Here is a 24,651-nt window from a genome sequence, read left to right as displayed (position 1 = left end):
TCTGTCATTCTGAAGGACATGGCCAACACTGGGGGACGACGGGAGGTTTGCTCCCCAACGGTGAAAATCTGGGCCCCAATACTTTCTGTGGTTCTTGGCGTTTCACCATGGAGAACAGTTTAATTGCACCGTTGTTCAGTGGAAAGTGCTCTCATGACCCAAATTCACGAACCAGGGAGAAGTTCCCGACAGGGAAAAGGCCCCATTCACTGGAGAAGGGCAGAGACGCCACAGTTACTCCTGGCCTGGTCACTGTCTGAGTAAGGGCTTGGTTCCCTTTTGCTCCCCTCCCAGGCTCCGTGTGCATCTCCCCTCCCCACCCCCCACTGGCGAGGGGCAGCATTCCACATTCCAGCCAGCATTAGGAAAGGGGGGCTTCTGAAGGGTTCCCAGAGTCATCTCTCTAATCTTTCTCTCCTCCCGGAGGCATGAATAATTTTAATATTGCCAATCCCTAAAATTCTATTCTTTCTGCCTGTCTTTTTCCCCCCTCCCTCTTTGCAGTGTGGATTATCCAGCAGTACTGATAAGAGGATAATGAAACAATCCCTTCTCAACCGGCTCGGGCGGCTGTCAGAATAAAATGACACCATCCGTACATCCTTGACATGCTACCCCAAGCTAATTGATGGCAAACAGTGGTAACTGTCACCTGTGCACTAAGACAAAGAAAACATACTCATGTCACCTGATGGGAGAGCTACCTGGCAACCGATGAACAAATGTGTTAGAAAGACGTTCTATTAAGGTAAGAGAGGGTACATCTCTGAAGAACATGCCTATTAACTCTGAGCTTAAGAGCACTGCTGTTCACTGGGGAACAGAAATAAATAAGGTAAAATGAGAATTTATTGATGTCTGGATAGTTACATGAATATTCAGGTTCTTTTACAAATAGATATTCCCACATGAGCTCCCAACTTCTGTGTAGGCTGCCCAATTACATTTCCACATCATGCAGCTGGATTTACAGCCAGGGAAGAAGCTATTCGTATTTGGAAGAGGACACATGCTTACATGCCTTTCTGGAATACACTGTGATATGACTAGCAGATAATGGCTGATGTCATCCACGTAGATGCCAAAGGTTACCATCAGACATTCTGAAATACCAGGTGTAATTAACGGCATGTAGCAAAAGCTCCTGAAACATCTGCATTTCAGAACAAAGACATTTTGTTACGAGTAGAATGGCATCATCTGGCAGCTCGCTCAACTTCTCTGGGACCAACATTTCATGCAGCCCCTCTCGGGTCTTTCCAGACAATGCACGACTTATCTAACCTCAAATCTCATACCTTCTCTTTCTTCCCTTCACCTCCCAACCCACTTAACGCACTCACAGAGAGTGAGTTACAAAGCAAGTCAGGAAGGTAATATGAACAAAGAGTACCCTGTCAGAAACCCAGTATTGCCACCGTGTGTTACGTTATCCCCCATGTTGAACAGGGCAGGAGAGCGGAAAGAAAGATGAAAGATGGTGCAGGTGTGGACAGCCATTCCTGGAAGCTCTTGCAGGAATGTTCCTCATCTCCACTTTTGGAATAAAGTCTGATTTGGCCACAAAAAAACAGTTTTAGTAAAAAATACTGGCTTCTCTAGGTCCCCATTATTCATCCCTTAGCTACCTCCTACCTGTACCTTCTTGACCACAAAAGACGTTTTCTCACTTTCAGATGCTACCAAGATAATCCCGCCTACTTGACTTCCATGCAATTTCCCCTTCTTCTTCTTCTTCTTCTTCTTCTTCTTCTTCTTCTTCTCCTTCTCCTTCTCCTTCTTTTCTTCTTCTTCATCTTCTCCTTCTTCTTCTTCTTCTTTTTTTTTTTTTATAAGTAGGCTCTCTGCCCAACATGGGGCTTGAACTCACCACAGTGGGATGGAGAATTGCATGCTCTACCCACTGAGCCAACCAGGCACCCTTCCATGCAATTTCTGAAATCATTTCACAGAGGAGACTTCTTGGAAACAGACACGGAACACATATGGCCAATCCAATTTTTAATACAATATTCTTCTAGCCAACTCAACGGCTAATTTATCAACTCTTGAGCTCTCCTAAGAGACCTCTCCCTTTTCCCGCTCGGTAAAATGGGAGTCACAACAGCCCTTTTGGGGAACTGTGTTATTAGCAGGGAACCAAAATCTGCAGTGACCACCAGCTCTGGGCAAAACCACACAGATGATGAGGGTGGCCTTGTTGTGACTTCCAGAGAAGCCCCTTTCCTCTTTTTTATCTACTTTGTCCACAAAGTGGAGGATTTTCTTATTTTCCCTTCAGGTGCCCAGTGTTACCTCCTAGTTTACTCTGAGGATGGATAGATAGACTCTGACAAGTCATTTGCGTGCTACCATGAATTATGCCCATTTACAACCTTTCTTAAGGAGTTTAAAAGCTTTTCTCTGCCTGCGGGCTGGAAGGGTCAGTCTTCAGTTACAGGAATTACAAGTATCCTTATTGTTGGGTAGAAAGTATATTTTAGCATCCTCCCTATGCTCAATCTTTTACAGTTTTGCTTTTCTCGTGGCCATTAATGTGTATGTCTACAAGAGTCCTGAATCTCAGAAAACATAATCCTTGATATTCAAGGGTTTAAGCCTCTTCTCTTTTTAGGAAAAACAGACCTTAGTAGAATTAAACCATGGCTGCTCTCTGTGCTATCCCTGTCAGCCCTGGGCTCACCATAACCAGAACTGAGTCCTGCCTGACTTCTGGTAGCTTCTTCCTAAGGGGCAGCCACATCAGTGAGGGCTCACCACCCAGCATGGCACAAGGCTGCCTCTGCAGACATCTGCTTACAGCGTGAAGACTTAAATAGTAATAATTCCATTTGGGAGTCACTACATTTGGGCTTCCATAAACTATGTGAGGGAGGACAGGAGCTGGGTGGTATAAGGGGTTTGGATCCCTTCAAGGGAAATAGCTCTGCTGTGACCTGTTGTAAATATTGGGCCTTATAAAAATCTCTGTAAACCCACGGGCTAGAAGACTACTAAAGTATCTGCTAAACCTAAAATACTACGGTGATCAAAGAACCTATATGTATTGGCAGACTTTTATTTTATTTTTTAAAGATTGATTTATTTATTTTGGGGGGGAGGAGCAAAGGGAGGGGAAAGAGAGAGAATCTCAAGCAGAATCCCTGCCTAGCATGGAGCCTGACATGGGGCTCAATCCCAAGACCCCAAGATCATGACCTGAACCAAAATCAAGAATCGGATGCTTAATTGACTGAGCCACTCAGGTGTCCCTATATTGGCAGACTTTTAAAACAAAATGTGATCAAATACATGGAAGCCACGAGCTTCCCTGATTTCACTCAGTCATTGATTAATGCCCCAGCTATTAGTGGAAAGCAGCATTTGGCAATCCTGTTATGTAAAAGGCCAGATACTATATATTTTAGGCACTGCTCAAAAGAGGCAATGTTCTCAATTCTTTGAACAACTGTTCTCACCTAAAAGCTAATAGTCTTTTTTACATTTTACATTTACAAACCTTAAAAACATCCTTCACTCTCAGGCCATGCAAAACAGGAGACAGGCAGGCCATATGCAGCCCACGGCATAATAAATTATCTGTTGCAAGTCAACTACTAAGAATGATCTATGGAAATATGGAGCCATCTATGGACTATGGAAATATTTTTGAATTATGGAAACTAAATTTGAAGTAAGCAAATAAGTGAAGAATAGTTTTCTAGACACCTTAGAGTATATTTTAAGATAAGTGTATTTGACGGTCTGGAAAGTCTATTTACAGAACGATGTCTGGAAGGACCAAGGCTATGCCTCAGCAGGGCCGACACAGTGATGGTGTAAAACTGTGTTGGGTGAGACCATCAGTCTTACTTCTTCCTTCCTTCACCTACCTCATCCTCACCAATTCCCTGCTGATTAAACTCTCTTTTCACCCAAGCCCCTTGGCACGCTGTCTGAGCAGCCCGTGTGTACTTCCACTCTTCATAGCAATGACAACGCAACATCTGATTCATGGATCTGAGAATAGGGGAGTTCTGAGTTCGCATCTTGATGTGAATTCTTCTCAAAAGGAACATTTGATCTCAAGACAGCAATTTCTGAACCCCAAGTGGTAGGACCCAGAACTAAAAGGAATGCAGGGAAGGGGTTCCAGTCTCTGTCACAGACATGGACTGAGTCTGGGGGTGATTCTCTGTGTGAAGAGGAAGGAGCCCCTGCCAGCTGCACGGAGTGTACCCAACTCTTTCGTGTGGTCTCCCTTAATTCCCATATTAGTCCTCAGAAGCTGCTATTCTTACCACCTACTCATGGAAGGGGAGAAATAACCTCCCCAAAGCAGAGGCCAAGACTGGAGCTCAGATCTAGCTCCACGTCCTTCCTGCCATTGCACACTATCTCTAAAACAAAAACAAAAACGAACAGAAAACATGCTATTTTTGAATTAAAAAAAAGTAATACTTATCAAGACACAGTTTGACATTGTGATTTTAGGGACACTGCCACCCAGGTGATGGGCTTCTGATTCCAATTTGTTTTTCTTTAGAGACCTACAGGACATTTCCTTGACTTAAAAGTGTTATGTGAACAACTGAATACACCGATCAAGTCCCCCACTTGTGCAGGCTTCTGTACTGTCCCCATTTCCTACATGGACGTGAGGGGTGATGTTGGGCACCTGTTCCCTCCCTGCTTCACAAAACTCTAACAGACAGTTTCCTAGTATTTGGATAAAAGCAACAACAACTAGCAGATGCCGAACACTTGCGGCGTGCTAAGGACTACTGCGAGCACTCCGTATGTCATTTAACCCAGCAACCGACCTCAGGGAGAGAGAAACGACTTTGAGCTGGAGAAGAAGGAACATTCCCACCTATAAATGTTCCACCTGAGCACACACTGCTACACAGATGGTCAGAGGTCTTGTATAAAACACAGCCAATGATAGGACCTAAGAAAAGAGAATACTAAATACTGTCCTTCCTCATGTTCGTACAGATATAACCCCAAACTGCCTCAGAACTTCAGAACGATGGACCTTACATCCTTACCAATCACACAACGTCTCCAGGGGCAGCTGACGCATTACGGTTTTCATTTCTCAGAGAAGGTGACAAGCACCACTGTGGGCCCATCTGGGGAGCGAGTTCCTACTCATGCCGAAGAGAGTTGTCCCCCTTTTCCTCTGAATAGTGAATACACAGTTCGCTTTCTGCAGACCCTCCTAGAAGGGGGGACTAGGACTCTCATGGAACCCCCGGGGGAAGGCTGCGGCGAAGATGATAAATCCACAACCCCTTGGGGACATGGTTAAGTGTTCACAGAGCTGCTGGACCCAGCAGAAGCCGGCCATGAGCAGCTACATTCACGGAGAGAGACCAGGGTTGGAGGTGAAGAGGTGAGGCCAAGGCAGCAACCAGAAAGGGTGTCACGAAAGCCAGCACCGCCTCTGCACTTCCTAAGAAAACTGATATGACGCTAAGGAGGAAGCCGTAACTTCTGAGGTGTGCTGCCAGCTGGGAAGGCGGCCTTGATGCTGTGAGCCGTGGCCAGGCAACTGAGTGGGGCAGGCCACTGTCTGACAGTACGGAAGACACGATAAAAGCAAGCCTTCGGTCACGTGGAATGAGCCAATTCCACGATGCCCTCTTTATTCAGTGCCTGAAAGATGCTTTCTTATTACTGTTAACAGTAAAATGCAGCAAATAATATCCAAGCGGATTCAGGCATGTCCTTCACTTTCGAGTTTTATGATAGTCACATTTATTTTCAGTGCTAAGACAAGCGTCAAAAAAATGAACTTTCACTATGTGAACGACAAGCACCTTGAAAATGCCCACTTTTTCTTTATTCTTCACGTGAAAGACACACACCTACCTATTTCTCCCTTTCCTTGGAAGGTCAGGACTTTGGACCCAGAAATCAATCTGGCCCAAAACTTCCTAATCGCGAAACTATTAGCTCCTCATTCCATAAATTCTATCCTGAATTCTCTGTCTTGCCATCTGTTACCCACCTGCTTGTGGGTACACTTGGAAGTACATGCAACCCTTCTTTCTCACACTCGTTTGAATACTAGCAAAATAACATAAAATCAGAACAGAAGAAATAACAGTGTAAAGATAACCAAGACTTTGCTCAATGGGAATAAAGTTACAACCAACCCAGCTTTACTTCTTCTCCACGAGGTGTGGAACAATTTTTGCTCATCCACAAAAAAATATTTTTACAGCAAAAACCTGTACATATTATAAAACTGAATAATTCAGCTTAATCTTGCATGAAAAACTAACATGAATACAAGGGAGTAAGTGGATATGGGAAATTGAAGCACCAAATTAAGCAGCTTGCAAACATATAAAGTCATTAACATTAGCTGCATACATACAAATGTGCCCTGTGCTGGCTGGGAATCACAATTTTAATTTTCTTCAGTTGGGTAGTTACAAGATCTCACTCTTAATCAAAATATGAGTAATGCCATTATAACACTGGTGGGGGGAGAGGAGCTTAATATCCATTGATAGGTTTTCTGTAATGAGAAACAGAAACATATATTACGGGGCAATTTTTTTTCACTATCTGATTCAGTTTTATTATCTTTGTAAGTATTTAATTATAAGTACCAGAGCAACATTATTTATTTCTCATTGTAAATATATGGCATATTGGCTATAACATTAAATTGTCTTCTGTGGACAAATTTCCATCCCGTGGTTTTCAAGTATAAATTTTGCTCCAATTTTCCAATTATTTTTTTTTTAATTTCACCTTCATTGAGGTATAACTGACATATTAAGATTGTAAGATATTTTCAAGTGTACATTGTGGTGATTTGATATACTATCTACACATTGTGAAAGGTCCCCCCCATTTCGTTAATTATGAGCAATTCTTATTGTAACTCCCACCTGTCACACCAAGATCATGTTTTGCTAGAACATTCCCACATTTTATGATCCAGAGCAGTAGTTTTCAAAGTGTGTTTCCTGGACCAGCAGCACCCAGTGTCGCCTGAGAATTTGTTAAAAATCCCTGGCAGAAATTCAAATTCTTGGGACTAACTCAGATGTACTGAATGAGAAATTCTGGGAGTGGGGCTCCCCAGCAATCTGCATTTTCCCAGGTTTTCCAGGTGATCCGATGCACACGAATGGACTGGCTCAGGGCTGTGCGAGGCGAAAGCTAGAGGTCAAAGCTATCAGTGCCTGCAACAGAGCAGAGCGGAAAACTTGCTGCCCTTTCTGATTTCTGATTTTCTTTTCTTTTTTTTTTTTTTTAAGATTTTGTTTATTTTTTAGAGGGAGAGAGAGAGAGAGCACAAGAAGGAAAAGGGGTAGAGGGAGAGGGACAAGCAGACTCCTCGCTGAGCAGGGAGACCGACAACATAGTGCTCGATCCCACGACCCTGAGATCATGACCTGAGAGGAAACCGAGAGTCGGATGCTTAACCAACTGAGCCACCCAGCGCCCCCCACCCCCACTGATTTCTCAATCCAACTTGGTAGATGAACCACAGATATAAGGGATGTGAAGAACAGTACAAGATTCTGACAGCTCAGTTCTGAAGCAGCAGTTCAAGGCAATGTCAGAAGGGACATGGAAAAGATACTACCAAATGTTTCCCTTTAAATCACTTCTGTAAGCCCAGTGTCTGCCTCCTTCTGGCCACCACCAGGTCCAAGTCCTTCTGTCCCTTTCTCACCTCTGGTGAATTCTAAGCAAATCACTGCTTTTGAAGATCATGCAAGAAATATCTATTGCATTTTTTATAATGCTGTATGCTTGCTTTTATGTAGATCATGTTGTTTGATCTTCACAATTCTGTAAAGTTTAACCTACTGGGAAATTAGTATGTCACTTTAGAACCTTCTAATAAAGTCCCTAAGTTAACAACCACTGTTTGCAAGTAGACTATATGAGACACTTTTATATAAAATTATTTCTAACCCCTGCAACTCTGCAAGCTGCCCCAAGATAGCAAGTGTATTCAATTTAAGAATATAGAAAATGTATTAATACATATACCATAAATTACATTAAAATGCAACATTAACTATTTCATGAAATATGTTAAATCTTGCATAGATTTAATATGGTGCTGTTTATTACAAAATGTGATGATATTGTGAGAGAGAAGGCTTTATTTCCCAGTAATGAGGGCGAAGGGAAGGCAATGACAATGTATGACTTCAAAAATTCCTGCCCTAAAAAAAGTCTTTTTTGTCTTTCTACAATTCTGTAATATTTGAGCATCGTACTTATATTTCCTCCTGAAAAATCTAACATTATGTTCAAAGTAAAAATAATTCAACAGAACTGGCAAGATCTAAAACATGATAACTATTTTATAACTCAAAACAAGGGGTACCAATACAATCCCCCCACTCTTGCATACTTCCTTGTTCTAGCTGCATGAGCTGCTCACTCAATGGGTGGTTTTCGTGGGACTTGAACATCTCAACCGCACTGGTCTCTATGAGGCATTCACGGCTAAGGCCATTTACAAAGATCATGGTTTACTGAACTGGTAGGCAGTTTTGGTTTGGAGGGAGCCATAAGTTTTGTGACCACCCACGGGACAGATCCTCTTCCATAGAGCATTCTCTGTTAATGAATAGACTCTCATGGTATTGCAGACTCACTCACTGTATGCTCATCAGCTCCATTAGGTTCACTGAGGAAGCTGACAAGACCTTCTTCATGGGCACTAAGCCTTGAGAGTGGCCACCTTGGTCTGCCGACTGTGAAATACTTCTCACTCAGATGATCAGATAAATCACCCAAATTTATAGGCTAGTCTGGAGCATTATCTAGATATCTAGGGTACAGAACTTCTGAACAAAAGGGCAGAAAATGTAAGTGAGCCATCCTTGAGAACTGCTCATCGTTGTCCTGGCCTTTCCATTAGGGCACAAAATTGCTCTCAAGTTAGCTCAGGATCGGGTCTGGGGAGCCTTGGGATTTTCAGAATAGTAGGCAAGTAAACACCTCAATTTAAAGTAGTCCTCAGCGTGGCCTCAAGTGATATTTTAGCTGCTTGAACCTCAAGCACTATTTCCTTCCACAAAAATAGAAGTCTTTTCCGGCAACCCTTTCCAATCAAATTCTGTCTCATCAACTGAAAACGGTCTCAGTAAGGGAAGCCAGCACATTAGGAGACTTGTAAGATGTGTATGTGTCAGAAATGACACCTTCCCTGTTCTCCTTAGTGCTCTGCAAACTATCCCTCTCTTGGAATCTCACAAACTGTTATTTACTAAACCACTAAAAATTTCCATTTCAAAACCATGACTTCTTCAAACTACAAGTCTTCAATCATATGGCTTCTAAAATATCTTGGTGCCTATTGCTAACCGGCTTCTGATCCTCCATCTATACGGACTCAACAGGTTTCCATCCAAACATTTTTATGATAAATCAATTTACTAGCACTTAGAAGTATAAGTGCTTGACAATCATTAAACAAATACTTTCTCAACATTGTGTAGCAGAAGGTAAAAGAAATGGCTCCAAGTACTTTTACCATTTAGCCAAGTCTTAATCTTTGTCAAATTGCCTTAACACTTTGGAGTTTACATTTAACTAATTTATGAACAGCTTCATTTTCCTTTGGCATTTTTCACCATTTGGCTTCTTTCCATAGATCTTTGGTACAGGTCTGAAACCGGTAGAAACATGCACTCCTGGCATGTGCCTTTCTAGAACTTCAGCAGGAAGATTTAACATTTTTTCTTTTGTTGTTTTTCCCTCTGCTTTGTTCTGCTCTGGGTTTGTTGTGTATTCAGCAACACGGAAAACTTAATCAATTTTTCGAAAAGGCAAGAACAAAGAAAGTAAAATAGGACCCAAGGGAGAGAGGAAAAAGAAAGAAGTAGGCAACGTAAACTTGCAGTTCTACACTGACCCAAAAAGTAAAGTTCCAAGAACATAGTTCAACAGCAAGGCCACCTGCCTGCTTCAAATGCTTCCAGAGTCACAGAAACTTCCAGTCAGTCTGAAGATGCTCTGTTGGCACTGTGACAGCTTAGGCTCCTTGCCCATTGTGGCAGCTCGCCTGCCACAGCTGGAGGTTCAACGCTAAGAGCTCATGATCGTTTTGAAGACCAAATACAGAAAAAAAGTGTCATGAACAAAAAAAGGAAATCTGTCTGGAGTGACAAAGCTGGTTTAACATAAACCTCTTATAAAACTTGAACAACACTACCAGAGGTACTAAACACACACCAGGACAAATGTGACTCCTAAGTTCTGAAAGTCAGCCATACATTCTAGGCCACACACAGCCCAGGTACTAATGTTTTCCACAGATAGAGATATCGTGGCTTCCCAAACCCATTTCCAAGGGTAAACGCAGTAAGACTAGTCCATTACCATAAACTACCTATATTAGATGTTGGGCTGCTTTTCAATCCCGTCTGGTTAGCTGTGACTCTTAACTGCTGGGCACCAGGTCTTTAGTTAGATTATGGATTTCTGGACTGCAGTAAGCAGGGAAATGCTGTATAGGCTGCTGTAAACTGATTGTTAATTAAATGTGCTAGAATAAATGTTCATATATCAAATATTTGGCAAATCAAACAGACATATGTGCAAACAAAAACGAGTCACGCTTTTTCATGTATATATCTAATACAAAATATTTATGTGAGTTGATAACATTGTGCTTTGGTATATTTCATGTGTGAATATGGAGCTGCTCCCAAAACCTCTGTAGGATTTGGTCTGCCCTTCAGATCTCCTAGGGTCTCTAAGAGAAAGTTCCCAGAGCAACTGATAAAGGGCCACCACCAGTGGGACAACATTAAGGATGTCTTGACAAACCCTCTCAAAATATTTGCTTAATGCCCTTTCCCCTGCATTGGGATCAGCTGAGAACTGTTGACTTAAAAAAGTTACACGAGCACAGCTTTTCCTATTCTAGTGTTATGCATCAGTAAGTTCTTAATTCTCTATGGCTTATTAGTACTTTTAAAAAGAAAAAAACCCAGTTTTCTGCCAAAGCCTGGCTCTGGAATCAGATGGGGGTGGCAGTGGGACTTGCGATCCATAGATAATAGAAAATCCCCATTGTCTGGAGCTGGTGGGACTTTCGCTTTCATATTCATAGCATGACAGTAAGAGCTTTCCATACGTGAGGGTGACAACCAACTATGTTTGCACAAGTACATAATCATTATAGAGTGGAAAAGGCACAAAAATCCAGGCTAACAAAGTAAACGAAAAAAATAACTTTCTAATTGCATATTAATCCTTTCCTATTTTTCATTACATAGATGAAATTTTCCAAATGTAGAATCACCTATTCTTCAAACCCAGGCAGAAGGACGCTGGTCTGGGAGTGCCTTCCCATTCCTCCCCCCCCCCCCCCCCAGTGGCTGACAAACCCTTCTTACAAGGTGGCTGACTGATGTGAGATTTTTCTTAGAGACCTGGGGCTTCCTTTTGAAATGCAAACATGACAATAACTGTTCCATTAAGAAATCCACATGCAGCCTGTTACTTGAGTAAGGGGGAAACATTTCCTTTGGGTCTAAATCAAGTTAATAAATTTAAGATACCTGGGAGAGCCGGGTGCACTGGACTTTTGGCAGTAGTCCAGAACTAAGAGAGCTAATGCATTATTTTACTGTGTTTCTTTATGAGAAAAAACAGTCTGCTGCCAACTCAGCTCAGGAATCAGATGGGAAGCAGGGAGGGGGCAACTTGCAGCTCATCGAGAAAGCAAAATACAGATGATCTACACATGAGAATGTTCTCATGTGAGCGTTCCCTCGAACCAGAGCGAAGGGCCTAGCAGAGAACAGCTGACATGGCCTCTGCTGTGGTTACCTGGATAGAGGTCAGGCCCTGCCCCGGGGGAATGTCCCACTGCCCCATCAGCAGCAGCGTCGCGCGGGGAGGTGGCCGACTGCAGGGGCTGCACGGTGAGGCAGTCTGTGAGCAGGTCAGGATGGAGCTCTGCACTGGACCGCAACTAAGAGAAGGAGAAAACAGAAGACACATGAGAAAGGAAAGCTGTCCCTCGGAATACTTCTCAGGAAAGGCGTCACACCCTAAGATTCAATGCAATTCAATTCACAAGTATTTACTAAGCAACGACGGTGGGTCAGGCACTGGGCTTAACAGAGAGTCAATAAGACGGGGACTTCTCCAATGGCAGGTGATTCCGGAAAACGCAGCTAGAGGAGGACTGGACTTCAGTCTTTGATGTTTCTACTTCTGGGAACCCAGTTTCCTATTATACTTCCTTTTATTTGCTCTGTATCTTATCAGAACTTGTAGTGATAACAAAAACAAACTCAAGTATATTTGGTCCAGATTGGAAGGTGCTTTTAAAATACAGACATAGGACCAGGAAAATATCTTGGAAATAACTGAGAAATATCCACTGAGATTTGGTGCCTATAGACTGTACCTTCGGTTAAGTTTTAAAATATGACGGAACATGATTAAAAGCAAAACTCATATCATTAGCAGCCATAAAACCCCAACAGTAAGTTACAAGAAAAAAAGCCAACCTAATTTAGATCTTCATTTTATCACAATAAGAAAATAATTCTTTTTTTAATGCTTTTTTATTATATTATGTTAGTCACCATACAGTACATCCCTGGTTTCTGATGTAAAGTTCAATGATTCATTAGTTGCGTATAACACCCACTGCACCATGCCATATGTGCCCTCCTTACTACCCATCACCAGTCTATCCCATTTCCCCACCCAACAAAATAATTCTTAATAAAGAGTTACATGTAAAAAAAAATATCATGCCATAAAAAGGTAAGAATAAAGAATAGGCCAAAAGTTATCTGTTCTCCTTATGAAAAAGAATTTTGAATGTAATTAGAATGGGGAAAATCACAATGAGAGGTTTAGAGACAGAAAAATATCAATCTTCTGCTTCTGTAAAAACATAATACCTTAAAAACATAGAACAGTATTTGCTACAGATACTGCAAATAGTTAGCATCTTCAGTGTTTAAAGAGAGCATATGCATTGATTTTGCTTTTATCAAGACAAAACTAAACCTTCGGATATATGGCTGGAATACACCAACTCCCCCAGCGAGTATTTATGGAGCGTCAGATGCTCCTCCAGGCTCTAGGACGACTGCCGTATAGAATTTCTACTCCAGAGGCAGCCGGTGAACAGCGCACAATATCCCATGTCAGCAGCAGTTAATAACGTGGGGAAGAGAAGTGCAGAGCAGGGAGACTGCTGGAACAGGGGGCACTGCGACCTTAGGCGGAGGGGCTGGCGAAGCCTCTTGGAGAGGGCTCTCGCAAAGAGCCTCAAAAGGAGGGAGGGTGGGAGCCTTGCAGATACGTGGGGGAAGAACCCCCCTGTCTGGATGGTCTGAGAAGAGTAAGACTAGAGCGACACAAGCCTGGGGCTTGGAGAAGAGAAATAAGATGGAAGCAGTGATGTGAGGAGAGTCCGTTCCTTAGAACCAGGAAAGGGCCGACCAGATCACTGAAGGCTTTTAAACTTTCTCCAGCCTGGAAATTACCTTCTGTGTGAGGTGGGACTGCCTCATTGTGCAGCCCTTGGTATGAAGACAAAGATTTTACAAAGGAGAAATAGAAATGAGAATAAACGATGTTCAGCACGTTTGCAAGGAAATGCAATGTCAAAACTTTTCAAAAACTTATCAGACTAACAAAACCTTTAAAAAAGGAGTGGTGGTAAAGGTACAGTGAGAGAAGCATTCATAAGCGTTGTTGGTGGTAGGGGTATATACTGACACAAACTCTCTAGATGGTATCTGGGAATACTGTTTCAAGAGTCATAACTGAAATCATTTCATCTTAGCATCTGTCTTAAGGAAACAGCCAGAGAGGTGAAGGAAGATTTATACCTGATGTTTTAATAATACAGAGCATTATTTCTAGCAATATCCATACTTAGGGAAGGTTATTTAAATGTCCAACTAGGGCTAATAAATGATCTCACATCAATTTGATGCATTATTATGCAACCATTAAACTGAAGTCCATGAAGATAAAAGCAAAACACAAAATTATATATACAGAATGATCATTATATAAAACACTCAGACAAAATACTGTAAGGAAGCATTATAAAATCCAGTATTAAAACTGATTTTTTTCCCAGCAGCAATATTATGTTGTTGTTGTTTTTTTTTTTTTAAATCCTTTCCTCTGCTTTCCAAATTTTTCACATTCCAGTGATGTGCTGGAGCTGGCTCGCACCAATCCAAGAGTGCCGTTCATGTGTATGTTTCCCAAATTTTCCATGCAATGATGGCAAACTGAGAGCTTGAAATCGGTCATGATGAGAATATTTACACCACGGAAATTAGCAAATGCTACAAACTGGGCCTTTTTCATCTGGAGAGCCGCATGTTAACTACACCAGCACTCTACGGACAATGACTGTGACCCATACTCTGATCACAAAGAAAACAAGAGACACACACAAAACATCAGTGGGTTACTACTCTGTAACTTTAGCATTTCTTGGATCTCAACAAGCTCCGTAAAGAGACAAACACATGTCCAGGTCTTAGTCCAAGAATATGAAAATGGCATAGTGACCCTAAGTATTAGAGAAAGAGCATTTAACACATGTGGTGAGCTAGCCATAATTACATTTCAATTTCCTCAGCTTTGCCACATTGCAATCTCTGACCAAGACCCTCTGAATTAATGGCTAACCCTCTCAGGGCTTTTGGAAGGTATGTTTGTTATTTTGGTACTAACCTAACACATGCCGCGTAAGAAAAACTGGAAAAAAATCAAGGCTTCGAATGAGTTCTGGTGATCACTTTTAATTTATATTTCATCGTTACAATGTGATCTGGGGCCCATATGTTCTACTGAGCATAGATGCGAACGTCTCTCTGCTTTCTATTACTCTAGCGTTTTACAATGATCAGTACTGATGCCATCTTTCCAAGGAATTTCACGGCCATGGACATTCCCGGAGTCAAAGGCAGGCAACTCTTCCATAGCTTCAACAAGTATTCATGGTTTCTGAGAGTGTGATTCCATACGACTTTGTGGGGAACGTTAATTTGGTTTTCTCTGGAATTAGGCATGGTTCTAGAAAGTGCTTCTTAAATCAAACAAGCCTTGGGGAACTTAAACGTAATTTCCAAAGGAAGGCCATACGCATAGGAATGCAGTAATGATGTGCAAGTTTAGTATTATCCTCTCCCTCCCAGATTATTAGACCAGGAAAGGGCCTTCCAGATCATTTAAGGCTCTTAAACATTCTCTAGTCCAGGAATTATCTAAAGGGCGAGGCGGGAAGATATAGCAGGATCTCCTGGGAGGGATGTCCTTCCATATGATAGTTTTATAGTTGGAGTAAGAAACCCAACTATTTATATACAACAAATTACATACTGTATGTTTCAACATCTTCTCAGTTGATAAGAATGTAAAAGAAGATAGAAATTTTCCCAATGGGGGATGATCTCTAACTATGGTTCTCCAACCTGGGCATGTATCGGAATCACCCGTGGGCCCTGCTACAGAGCTGCTCATCAAGTCTGGGGTGCATTTCTAACAAGCTCCCAGGTGACGATGACGCTGTTGGTCTAGCGACAATACTTTCAGAGCCACCGGTCTCTACAAATCCTGATGAGGAGAGCTGAGATCTTTCTGGTTATGGGAACAGGAAATAGCTTGTAGAAATTCGGAATTATAAAAACCAAACTGTTTTTAAGACACGAACCTCATGCAACCATTTCTTATTATGTCTCCCTGCAGACCTCATCATGAGAAATGGTTACATGAGATCTGTGTCTTAAAAACAATTTGGATTTTTGTCTTCTGTCACAGGTTTATAAAAAGAGCTAAAAAAATTTCCAATACTGTCTAATCACCTGCCCGTAGGAGACAGCAAAGAACTTGCCCTTTAAGGAAACTTTATTGGTCTTTACAGAAGGAAGTGACATTTGAACCCACTTATCACCAGTTCATCTATTTTAAAGGGCTGGCTGCTGTGTCACACAGCACTGGGGACCTTGCCTTGTACTGCAGAACGTGAATGGCATTGCCATTGTTCAACTCTGCTGCCCTAACCAAACCCCATGAGTTCCAGAGTAGCTCTTCTGTATCCTTCTCATTCATTCACTGAAAAAAATACTTTTTGGGCCTCAACCATATGCCAGGCACTGTTCTAGTGGCTTGACATACACCAGCAGTCAGAGCTGAGAAGATGCCCCCTGAGGAGCTCACATTCTAGAGGCAATGAACAGCAAACAAACTAACCAGATAAGTAAATTTCATAGAAGATGGTAACTGCTATAGAAAAAAGAGAAAAAAGAGAAGGGGTAACTAGCCCGGGAATGCTGGGGAGAACTGTGGCCTCATTGGAAAGATATATTCGAGCAAAGACTTGAAGGAGTTGGGGAAATTAGCTGAGTGCCTATCAAGAGGAAGACAGTTCTAGAAGGAGAGCTCACAGAGCACTGCCTTGCTGTCGGCAAGCATCCCATTCATCGTTGGCTGCACACCCCTTCGGCCTGGGATGGCCTTTCTTCTCCCAATGCAGCTTCTCCAAGACCCAGTTTGTGGCCTGCCTCCTGAGTGCAATCTTTTCTGACCAGGCTGGCCCACAGTGGCCTCCGTCCCACAGTGGCCTCCATGGTGCAGGGAGGGCTGCAGAATATTTGCTTTCAACAATCCTGTGATTGGACCTGTGTTTGGGGCTTTGTTTCCTGTGATGAGTTTAATCTGCACAATTGTGTTATAAAGCCCACGAGGACCTGGCTGACTGACTGCCCTTCGAACTTCCAAAACTCCCCGGGCCTCTGGCAGGGAGGGCCCGGCATGGGGATACAACATACAGCGCCAATGAGGTCTGTAAGAATGAGACACGATGCTCTATCTGAAGGAAGTTACAATCTCTGGTGGTATGTGGCTGTGTCTAAACAATACCATGTGGTCCTGTCTTAAGGACCTCCACTCATGGAGAGTTTGGAAAGATACAGATAAGCAGAAGTATGGCACAAAGGCTGCTGCTGTTCTGCCCAGATCCCCTCTGACCCCTTTGATTAGCTCTGTGCTGACCCCCTCCCCCAGCCTTGGTGTGCCTGTCCCCCAGCTTCTGTGTCCTTTACAGCCAACAGCCAGCAGACCACTCCCCACCCAAACACACAAAGGAACCAGTCACTTGTGCCCGTTTGCCTCTAAGTGGGACAAACTCTGTGACGTGCGTCATCTCCAGAACCCCATATGGGGTCCCTCCTGCCCACCTTCTTCCCCTTCCCTCATTCCTCTCCCAGATTCTCCTGGGATCGCTTCTTTCATAACTCACACGCACCTCAACCGTTGGCTCACCATCTGCTTCCAGGAGCACCCAACTTAGTAAACATCCCGAAGTTCACGTGATGTGGCTCAGGAATGCACAGAGCCCCACAGCGGCACTCACAGGATGCTCAGAGGCACACTGTTTCCTTCTCTTCGGGTCCCGCTCCTCCCAGACACCAGAGGCACAGTAAATAGATGATTATTGGAAGTGGGGTGGTCTGGGCCATTATGGACAAAGCTAAAAGCATATCTGTGGAGTCCAAGTTAAACACAAAACCCAAATTTACAAGAATACTCAGCATTCGAAGGGGCCTCAGGGGTCACTGGGACCAAACCTTCATTGTCAGCATGACTCCCCTATAGCAACCCCATTAAGGGGCTCTCAGGCTCGGCTTGACTCCTGGTAGTAGTGGGCCACTTGCTTCTTCCTCTTGGCACTAAGCCTCAACTTTAGACAGTCCTGATTGTCAGGAAGTATTACTGCATATGGAGTCCTGATCTAGCTCTTAGGATTTTTAGGGCTGCATACATCCTTCTGTTCACGAACATGCAGTCAGGTTCATGGACGAACTAGGAGGAAATGAGACATCTCCAACTCTCCAAAACCAATCCGTGAGTCTTGGAGTGTTAATGATCCTGGGCTTCAATGACCCATTCTCAGGCTTAGTTTCTCAGCCTATCCAGGTGCAAGTAAACACATTGGCTCCTTAGCTTCTGTACAATCTCCCATTATAAAATATGTGTTCCAAATGATAGTTTTTCAACGTTAATAATGAAATCACCCATCAAGGCTCGACAAGGTTCCTACATTTGGAAACTTGAGCTGCTTCCCCAACAATGCAGGGATTTTTCCTAATATATAAAAACAAGTCATCGTCAATTGTGATTTGTATTTGTTTTTTGTTCAAGACTATTCTGTTAATGTTTATAAGCTCTCGAAACAAGAGACGGAAATTCTACTCCCGTCATTTTCTCATTTCAGATATGATTGAATAATCGTCCAAGATTAAGTGAGTCAAGTGGAAATAATTAGGAAAGGGAAAAAGGCCCAGATTCTTCAATTTTCAGTTCCATTACATTTTCTTCCAAGAGCAAAGGCATTCTGTTAGTCTGAAGTGAGACATACTTCCAAAGAAAACGAGGCACAATCAAAAGGCTTTTGTTTTCCCTTTCTCCAACGAGCAGAGTCTATCTGGGCTGCGTGTGTGTATGCACCACCTTATAGGGATTCCTTTGTTCTCCAGAAATCAAATGCCACCAAAATATGTTTCTGAAGAAACTCAGCCAGAAGGAAAGACAAGTAGGATTTTTTTTTTTTTCCAGAGTGTTAAGGTTTAGTACCAGAACATTCTCATCAAGCATTCTCCATGACACTTTGAGCAATGTGGATCTTGGGGAATTAACTCATTGCCGAAAGCCTTAAAAATAATTACAATGAATTAACCTATTCTATTAATTACAATTAATTTCCAGTTGAATCTAAAAATTCTCTCTCTAGGGGATTCCTCAGCACTGACATTTATGAAGTGGTTTTGGCATATCATAGGTAATTAATCTCCAACAATCTGCTATCAAATTCATTTCCTTCGGGAGTGACCAATTTACAAAAAGGAAAAGAAATGATAATGGAGACTTAGAAAAACAGAACTGGAAGAAACCTCTTTGGGAACATGAGGTACTGGCCAATTGCGCACCTGAATTTCTGTAACAGGGGATACCTATCCAGTTAGCAGTGACTCCAAAGGCCAGAAATTTTACCTGTGGCTGATTAATGAACACATCAAAATACTTGCATAGAAGCACAGGCTGGGGTGTATCTCAGTAAGAAACACAAAACATCCATTCCAGTATAACAGATACAACAAAACTGCTGGCTATTCAGTCAAACATGCTGATTGAGGGGAACTGTTCACAGAAACAGATGTCAAAGTAAAAAGGGACTGGGGTCCAATCTTCCCTTGGGCCCGCTCTACGGCAATGCTGTCCCACAGGACCTTCCTCCGTCACAGAAGTTCTGCTCTGAGCTAAGTAGGAGCCACCGGTCACATGTGATTAATGAGCACTTGCAACTGAAGAACCACTTTTAATGTAACTTAATTGAATTTTAATTAATTTAAATTTAAATGTGGGGTGTTACTGCATATCCTGGTGGCAGCTTAGCCTTTGTCTAAACATCTTTGACAACTCACTTCCCTCCAACGTGGTGCCCTCCATTGTTAAATACATCTGATCATTAGAAAGTTCTGCCTCAAGCTGAACTGTAATCTGCCTCCCTGCGATTTCCATGCCCCGGGTTGGGGAGGGATCTCTCCCCTCCACCCGCAGACCACACAGAGCAACTTTGCTCATGGTCTACTTTACGGCTCTTTTAATATTGGAGAAGCCGCAAACTGCTGTAGCATCACCGGATTTCAGCCCTGAGAGTGTGTCGGCCCTCAGCTAGTGTGTCGGCCCTCCCGCAGCAGTGTTTTGTCCCAGGCTGAACATCTACAGATTTTATACAGATAACAGGACAGTGAAGCAGGAGGAGTTTGGGCATTTTAGCTTAACAGACTGTGGTTCAGTGACTGCGTGAGCCTGGGCCGGTACATTCACCAGCCTGCCTGCAGTTTCCCTTCTGTAAAATCAGGATGATAGCACGGAGCCATCTCGGTTATTCCGAGAAACAGTATAGACTTAGAATGCATTTAATAATGCCTGGCACAAAGAAGTCACTTACCTGAACTGTCAGTCCCTGCTCTCCGGTGTAGCATTTTATTCCACTCACCCCTCCAAGTCCTCTTGACACTGGACCTCACTGGGTGTGCAAATGCGGAAATGATATCCTAGTACTGACAGACTGCACTAGCATCTGACCTGGACAAACACATCCCTTGTTCTAGACTCTCTACTTCTGCCAATGCAGCCTAAAAGAATCAGTAGCTTTTTAAAATCCATGTTACATTTTCATTCATCCATCCATCCATCCATCCATTCCATTTACTGAGCCCTCACCACGTGTCCAAAACTCTGCGAGGCCTTGGAACTAGAGCCCTGCACAAGACATCTCAGGTCCGTGTCCTGTGGGGTTGACAGAGTGGCTCAGATAAAACTCACCACTAAGTAAACTCCCAAGGTCTTTTTCCACAGGGGAAGCTTGGTATCGCCGAAGGCCCTTTACGTTCAGAAGCGAACTCTGTAAGTGCTACTGGGTGGCACAGAGTCTCTCGGCTGTGTGTCACTCAGCGGGCGACTTCATTTCCCACTTCAGTGCCATTTGCAAACTTGAGCAAAATATTCTCTGGCACCAGAGGACATGTGCAGTCTCTGGCAGAGCGTGAGTTCTCTCTATAAAACAGCGCAGTCTGACACGAAGCCGTTCACAAGCGCTTCCACGGCAGCTTATCTCTGCTACAGAGCACGAGAGATAAGAGGGCAGGCTCTGGGCCCAGAATACCTGGATTTGAGCTTTCGTGTCCTTACTTATTGAAACGTTAGACAACGATAAAACAAGTTGTTAACATCTCTTTAGCTCAGTTTTCTCTGTATGATGTGGGTAATGCCCCCTAACTTCCAAGGTTGTTGTTAGTGGTAGGGAACACAAGACAACGTGAGCTAAGTATTTCACTAACACACAGTATACCGCATTCGATCAATGCCAATTACGATTTCTATTGTTACTTTTTTTTTCATTAATATTCAGTGTGGAAGCACCATAACACTGTATAACATGTACTTAGATTTTCTTTTTCTCCTATCTATTGTTTAGGTATTTCTCTCTCTCTCTCTCCTTTTGTGTCAACCTCTTCCTTTTGCATACCATAGTCTAGCAATATGACAAAGGGAAAAGAATGGGAACTTTAGGGTCAATGGATCAAATTCAAATTCAAATTCAAATTCACAAGCCCAAATTTCAGTTCTGCCGCCTACAATAGGTGGCCTTTGGCATGATGTTTAGCCTCGAAAGGCTTCAGTAGTGATCTCTGCAGACTGGGGGTGACAACACCAACTCTGTGGGGTTATTACAGTATTACACGACAGGACCTGAGGAGAGTGGCTTGTGTGGTACGTAGTTAAATTTATTTTTCTCAGTAGAAACGATTATGGTTGCTGGGAAGGATACCTGTTAGAATCCCCTGGGGTCTTGTTTTTCCTCAGAAGACAGAATCTGGGGCCAAATGGTCTCTGGATTGAGATGTTAGCATAATTTTTGCACATGAATATCACCATGAAATTATTCTATCTCAGAAGAATGTAGCTAGCTTTCATTCTCTTAAAAAAGTCCAAAATATTAGAAATCGAAGCCAACCACAAAGCCTTTTCAGAACACTTGTGGGATGTTAATACCTCATTTCCACGTCCCACTTACCCGAGTCGGTACTGCTCTCTAGCAATCCTGCACAGACTTGGGGTTGAGTTTTGAAAGGACGTTGAAATCAGAAGGGCACGTAGCTCTGGATTTTCTGTATTGCTACATTTGTAAAAACACCATTTTCTTCTTAAGTCGATAGTATTCTAAAACTGACACCAAGAATCTTACAGGTTTTGTTTTTGTTTTGTTTTGTTTTGTTTGTTTCCCTGAGTGAAAAACAATCGCAAATGGACACAGTCAAGGGTAGATTCAAACTACACCTGGAGGAACATCACAAAAGCAGAACACGAAATTGAAGGGTGGACTGTATGTTTAAGACAATTAGAGAAATATTAATAAGGTATTTCACATTGTCACAAAAAAACCCATCTTCCTTCACCCTTCGGGGCCGGGTTATGAGGCTGTGGAGACTCCGTGCACGATGAAGGGTTTACTTCTGCCTCAGATTCATAAATCCCTCCTGACCACGCTCAGCGCACCAGTGTGACCGCACACATTCTAGCCCATCCAGTCAAGTGTAGCATTTTTCTTTCTATTCAAGTATTCTCAAAGTTTAATTAAAGCAGCCAGCTATCTCACAATTACTTCCCCTGTCCATCTTACCAGATCCTTATTGTCTCCCTTTGAATTGATTTCTGACTAGAGCCCCCGCCGGTGCTATCATGTAGCAAATGTGGGGGGAGGCTAACGGCAGAACTCATTTTTTCCTTCCTTTCATTTAATTAAAATGGATTGTCTGAAAAAGATTTAAGGCTGATTTTAACATGCATGAGTGTTTGGACAATTTTTTAAAATGCCTCCTTGTAAAAGTTGAAGGCCGTCATTTCAATGGAGAGCCCTTGTTTCTGCTCTCCCATCCATCCCATGCTCTGCGCTCAGTTTAATTCCCCAGAAGCGCACCACTGACAAGGCCACTTCCCTACCCGCAAAGCCCTCTAGCGACTCTCCAGCAAGCATCACCTACAGCCCCGGCTTTACCAGGCTGGCTGTCTCCTAGCTACGTGGCCACATGTCCCGATCCTCCGAGCCACACAGAGCCCAGGTACTCTCCTGCATGCTGCTTGTTCACGGCTCCTGATGCTCTTCGGCCATGAGCCTCCTGCACCTGGAGCCCCCTTTCGTCCGGTCTCTGTGTATCTACTACACACTCTGCATACTCTCCAAGGCCCCGTTCAGTGTCACTCTTCCCTGAAGTTCCCCAGGCCTTCTCATTCCAAAGTCATTCCTTCCTTTTTAAATAGCAATGGCAATTAATTCTTTTCTTTTAAAAAAAAATGTTTATTTTTGCGAGGGAGAGCGCGCGCAAGTGAGCACGAGCCGGGGGAAGGGGCAGAGGGAGAAGCAGAACACCCTCCCCACCTCCCCCGAGCAGGGAGCCTGATGCGGGACTCGATCCCAGGACCCTGGGATCATGACCTGAGCTGAAGGCAGACGCTTCACTGGCTGAGCCACCCAGGTGCCCAGCAATGGCAATTTCTATCACCTTGAGGGGACCTGCGGTTTTCTACACTGTATAGTACTTATTAAAAAAATTCTGTGTGTGTGTGAGACAGCAGACAAAAAAGCTCCTTGTAAACAGAAACCATGTCTGTTTGATCATGTAAGCTAAAATGGTGCTTCTTTTCACATGAAAGTTCCTCCATAAATGTTTGGGGAAATGCAGGAACAATGAATGACTAAAAAATGAATCAATAGTTGCTAAGGACTCATTAATCCATGCTTATCCCTAAGAGCAGCCCCTAAAGACAGATAAAATCAGGTCTGCCCGCACTATGGGGGGAAGAGGAGGGAAGCAGAGTAAGCATGCCGAGATTATCCACCAAGAATAAGATAGGAACCAGCCAAGTGAAATCTTAACAGAAGTTAAAAAAATAGACACTTGGGAAGTTTATTTCTTATAATACTCGGTTCCTGTTCATGCCAAATTTCACTAGATAATACTATTCACATTTATATATTGCCTCTTGGAATGTGCAAATGAGCAATCCTTCCAATAGGAAATGCTAATTCGTTACATTTATACTTCCTCTCATTCATCTGGAAGGGCTGGGAACAAATCCAATTTTCTACCTTGTTCTTAAAGATTCAACATCTAACATATATTTGGTAAGCAGAACACAGCAATTTTGAGCCCAGTGGGCCCAAAATGGCGCACACTAGCCCCCTCTGTGACAACCTACACAGCCAAGACAAGAACTTTAATCTTCTGCCACCTGGTGACCAGATGACCAGCTATACCCCTGGTTCCCCCATGACTGCTTCACATACAGCCTGATATTCCTCCAGAGCCTCTTCCCCCTGGGGTAATGCCACCAACGTAAGAGCTTGCCCATGGTGTTCTTTTGTCAACACTGAGAAGCACTTTACTGAAAGCAATCTCCCTGCTCTCATCCAAGGACTGTATGCCTTAGAATGATGTATGAATCATATGACCTTTTGATCCTTGGGTGAAATGAAGCTCTTTTCTTTAGTCATCAGAAGGAGGCCTGGTTCAGAGAAGTTCTTTAGGGTCAAGCCCGGAACAGCAACTGGACTCCTTTGGAGGCTTTCTGTAATCTCTACAGCCTCTGGCAAAGCGATTTCCATTTTCAGAATCTACCATTCCTCCTTTGGACACGGGCAATACTTTATCTTTCTTACCATCCATCTCCTGCAATGAACTCCAGTCTTCTCTCAAAAACTTAACCCTGTTCCAGAAATCCAGACTAGAAAGCCAGAAGTCCAAGGGAAGCATGGGAGGATGATGAGGGCTGCCAGCAGCCACTCACGGTGCCCAGGTCACATCTCAGACGCTCTCCCTAGACTACATCAGTCCTGCTGGTTCTGACCGAAAGGGGAGAAAGAACACCAGCTCAAGATGAGGACGTGGAAACATGTGTTGTCAATGTCGCATGCTGTCCTCTAAGCTGAGAGTGAGATGCTATTTCTCTTCCCCAGATGTCCTGCCATCTGCAGGCCTTAGCGCATATACTTTTGTTCTCAAGGTCTACAAGGAACTTCAGACTCAGCAGTCCACCATGTCTAACTCCACTCTC

The 24,651-nt window shown here is 43.2% G+C and overlaps 1 protein-coding gene across 9 annotated transcripts in view; it reads right to left on the bottom strand.

Moving 5' to 3' along the window:
• GLIS3 (GLIS family zinc finger 3) overlaps window positions 1-24,651 on the bottom strand; it is a 619,421-nt gene that overhangs the window by 53,408 nt on the left and 541,362 nt on the right. For all 9 annotated transcript variants that reach the window (XM_087858807.1, XM_087858808.1, XM_045772457.2 and 6 more), the window contains one exon: window positions 11,812-11,956. In XM_087858807.1, coding sequence (XP_087714933.1) covers window positions 11,812-11,956 — 145 coding nt within the window. The remainder of the gene's footprint in view (window positions 1-11,811; window positions 11,957-24,651) is intronic.

This window comes from Ursus americanus, chromosome 34 (genome assembly GCF_024610735.1).
Source record: "Ursus americanus isolate L20-20 chromosome 34, mUrsAme1.1.p, whole genome shotgun sequence".
Lineage (NCBI taxonomy): Eukaryota > Metazoa > Chordata > Mammalia > Carnivora > Ursidae > Ursus > Ursus americanus.
This window is presented reverse-complemented; position numbering and strand designations above follow the sequence as displayed.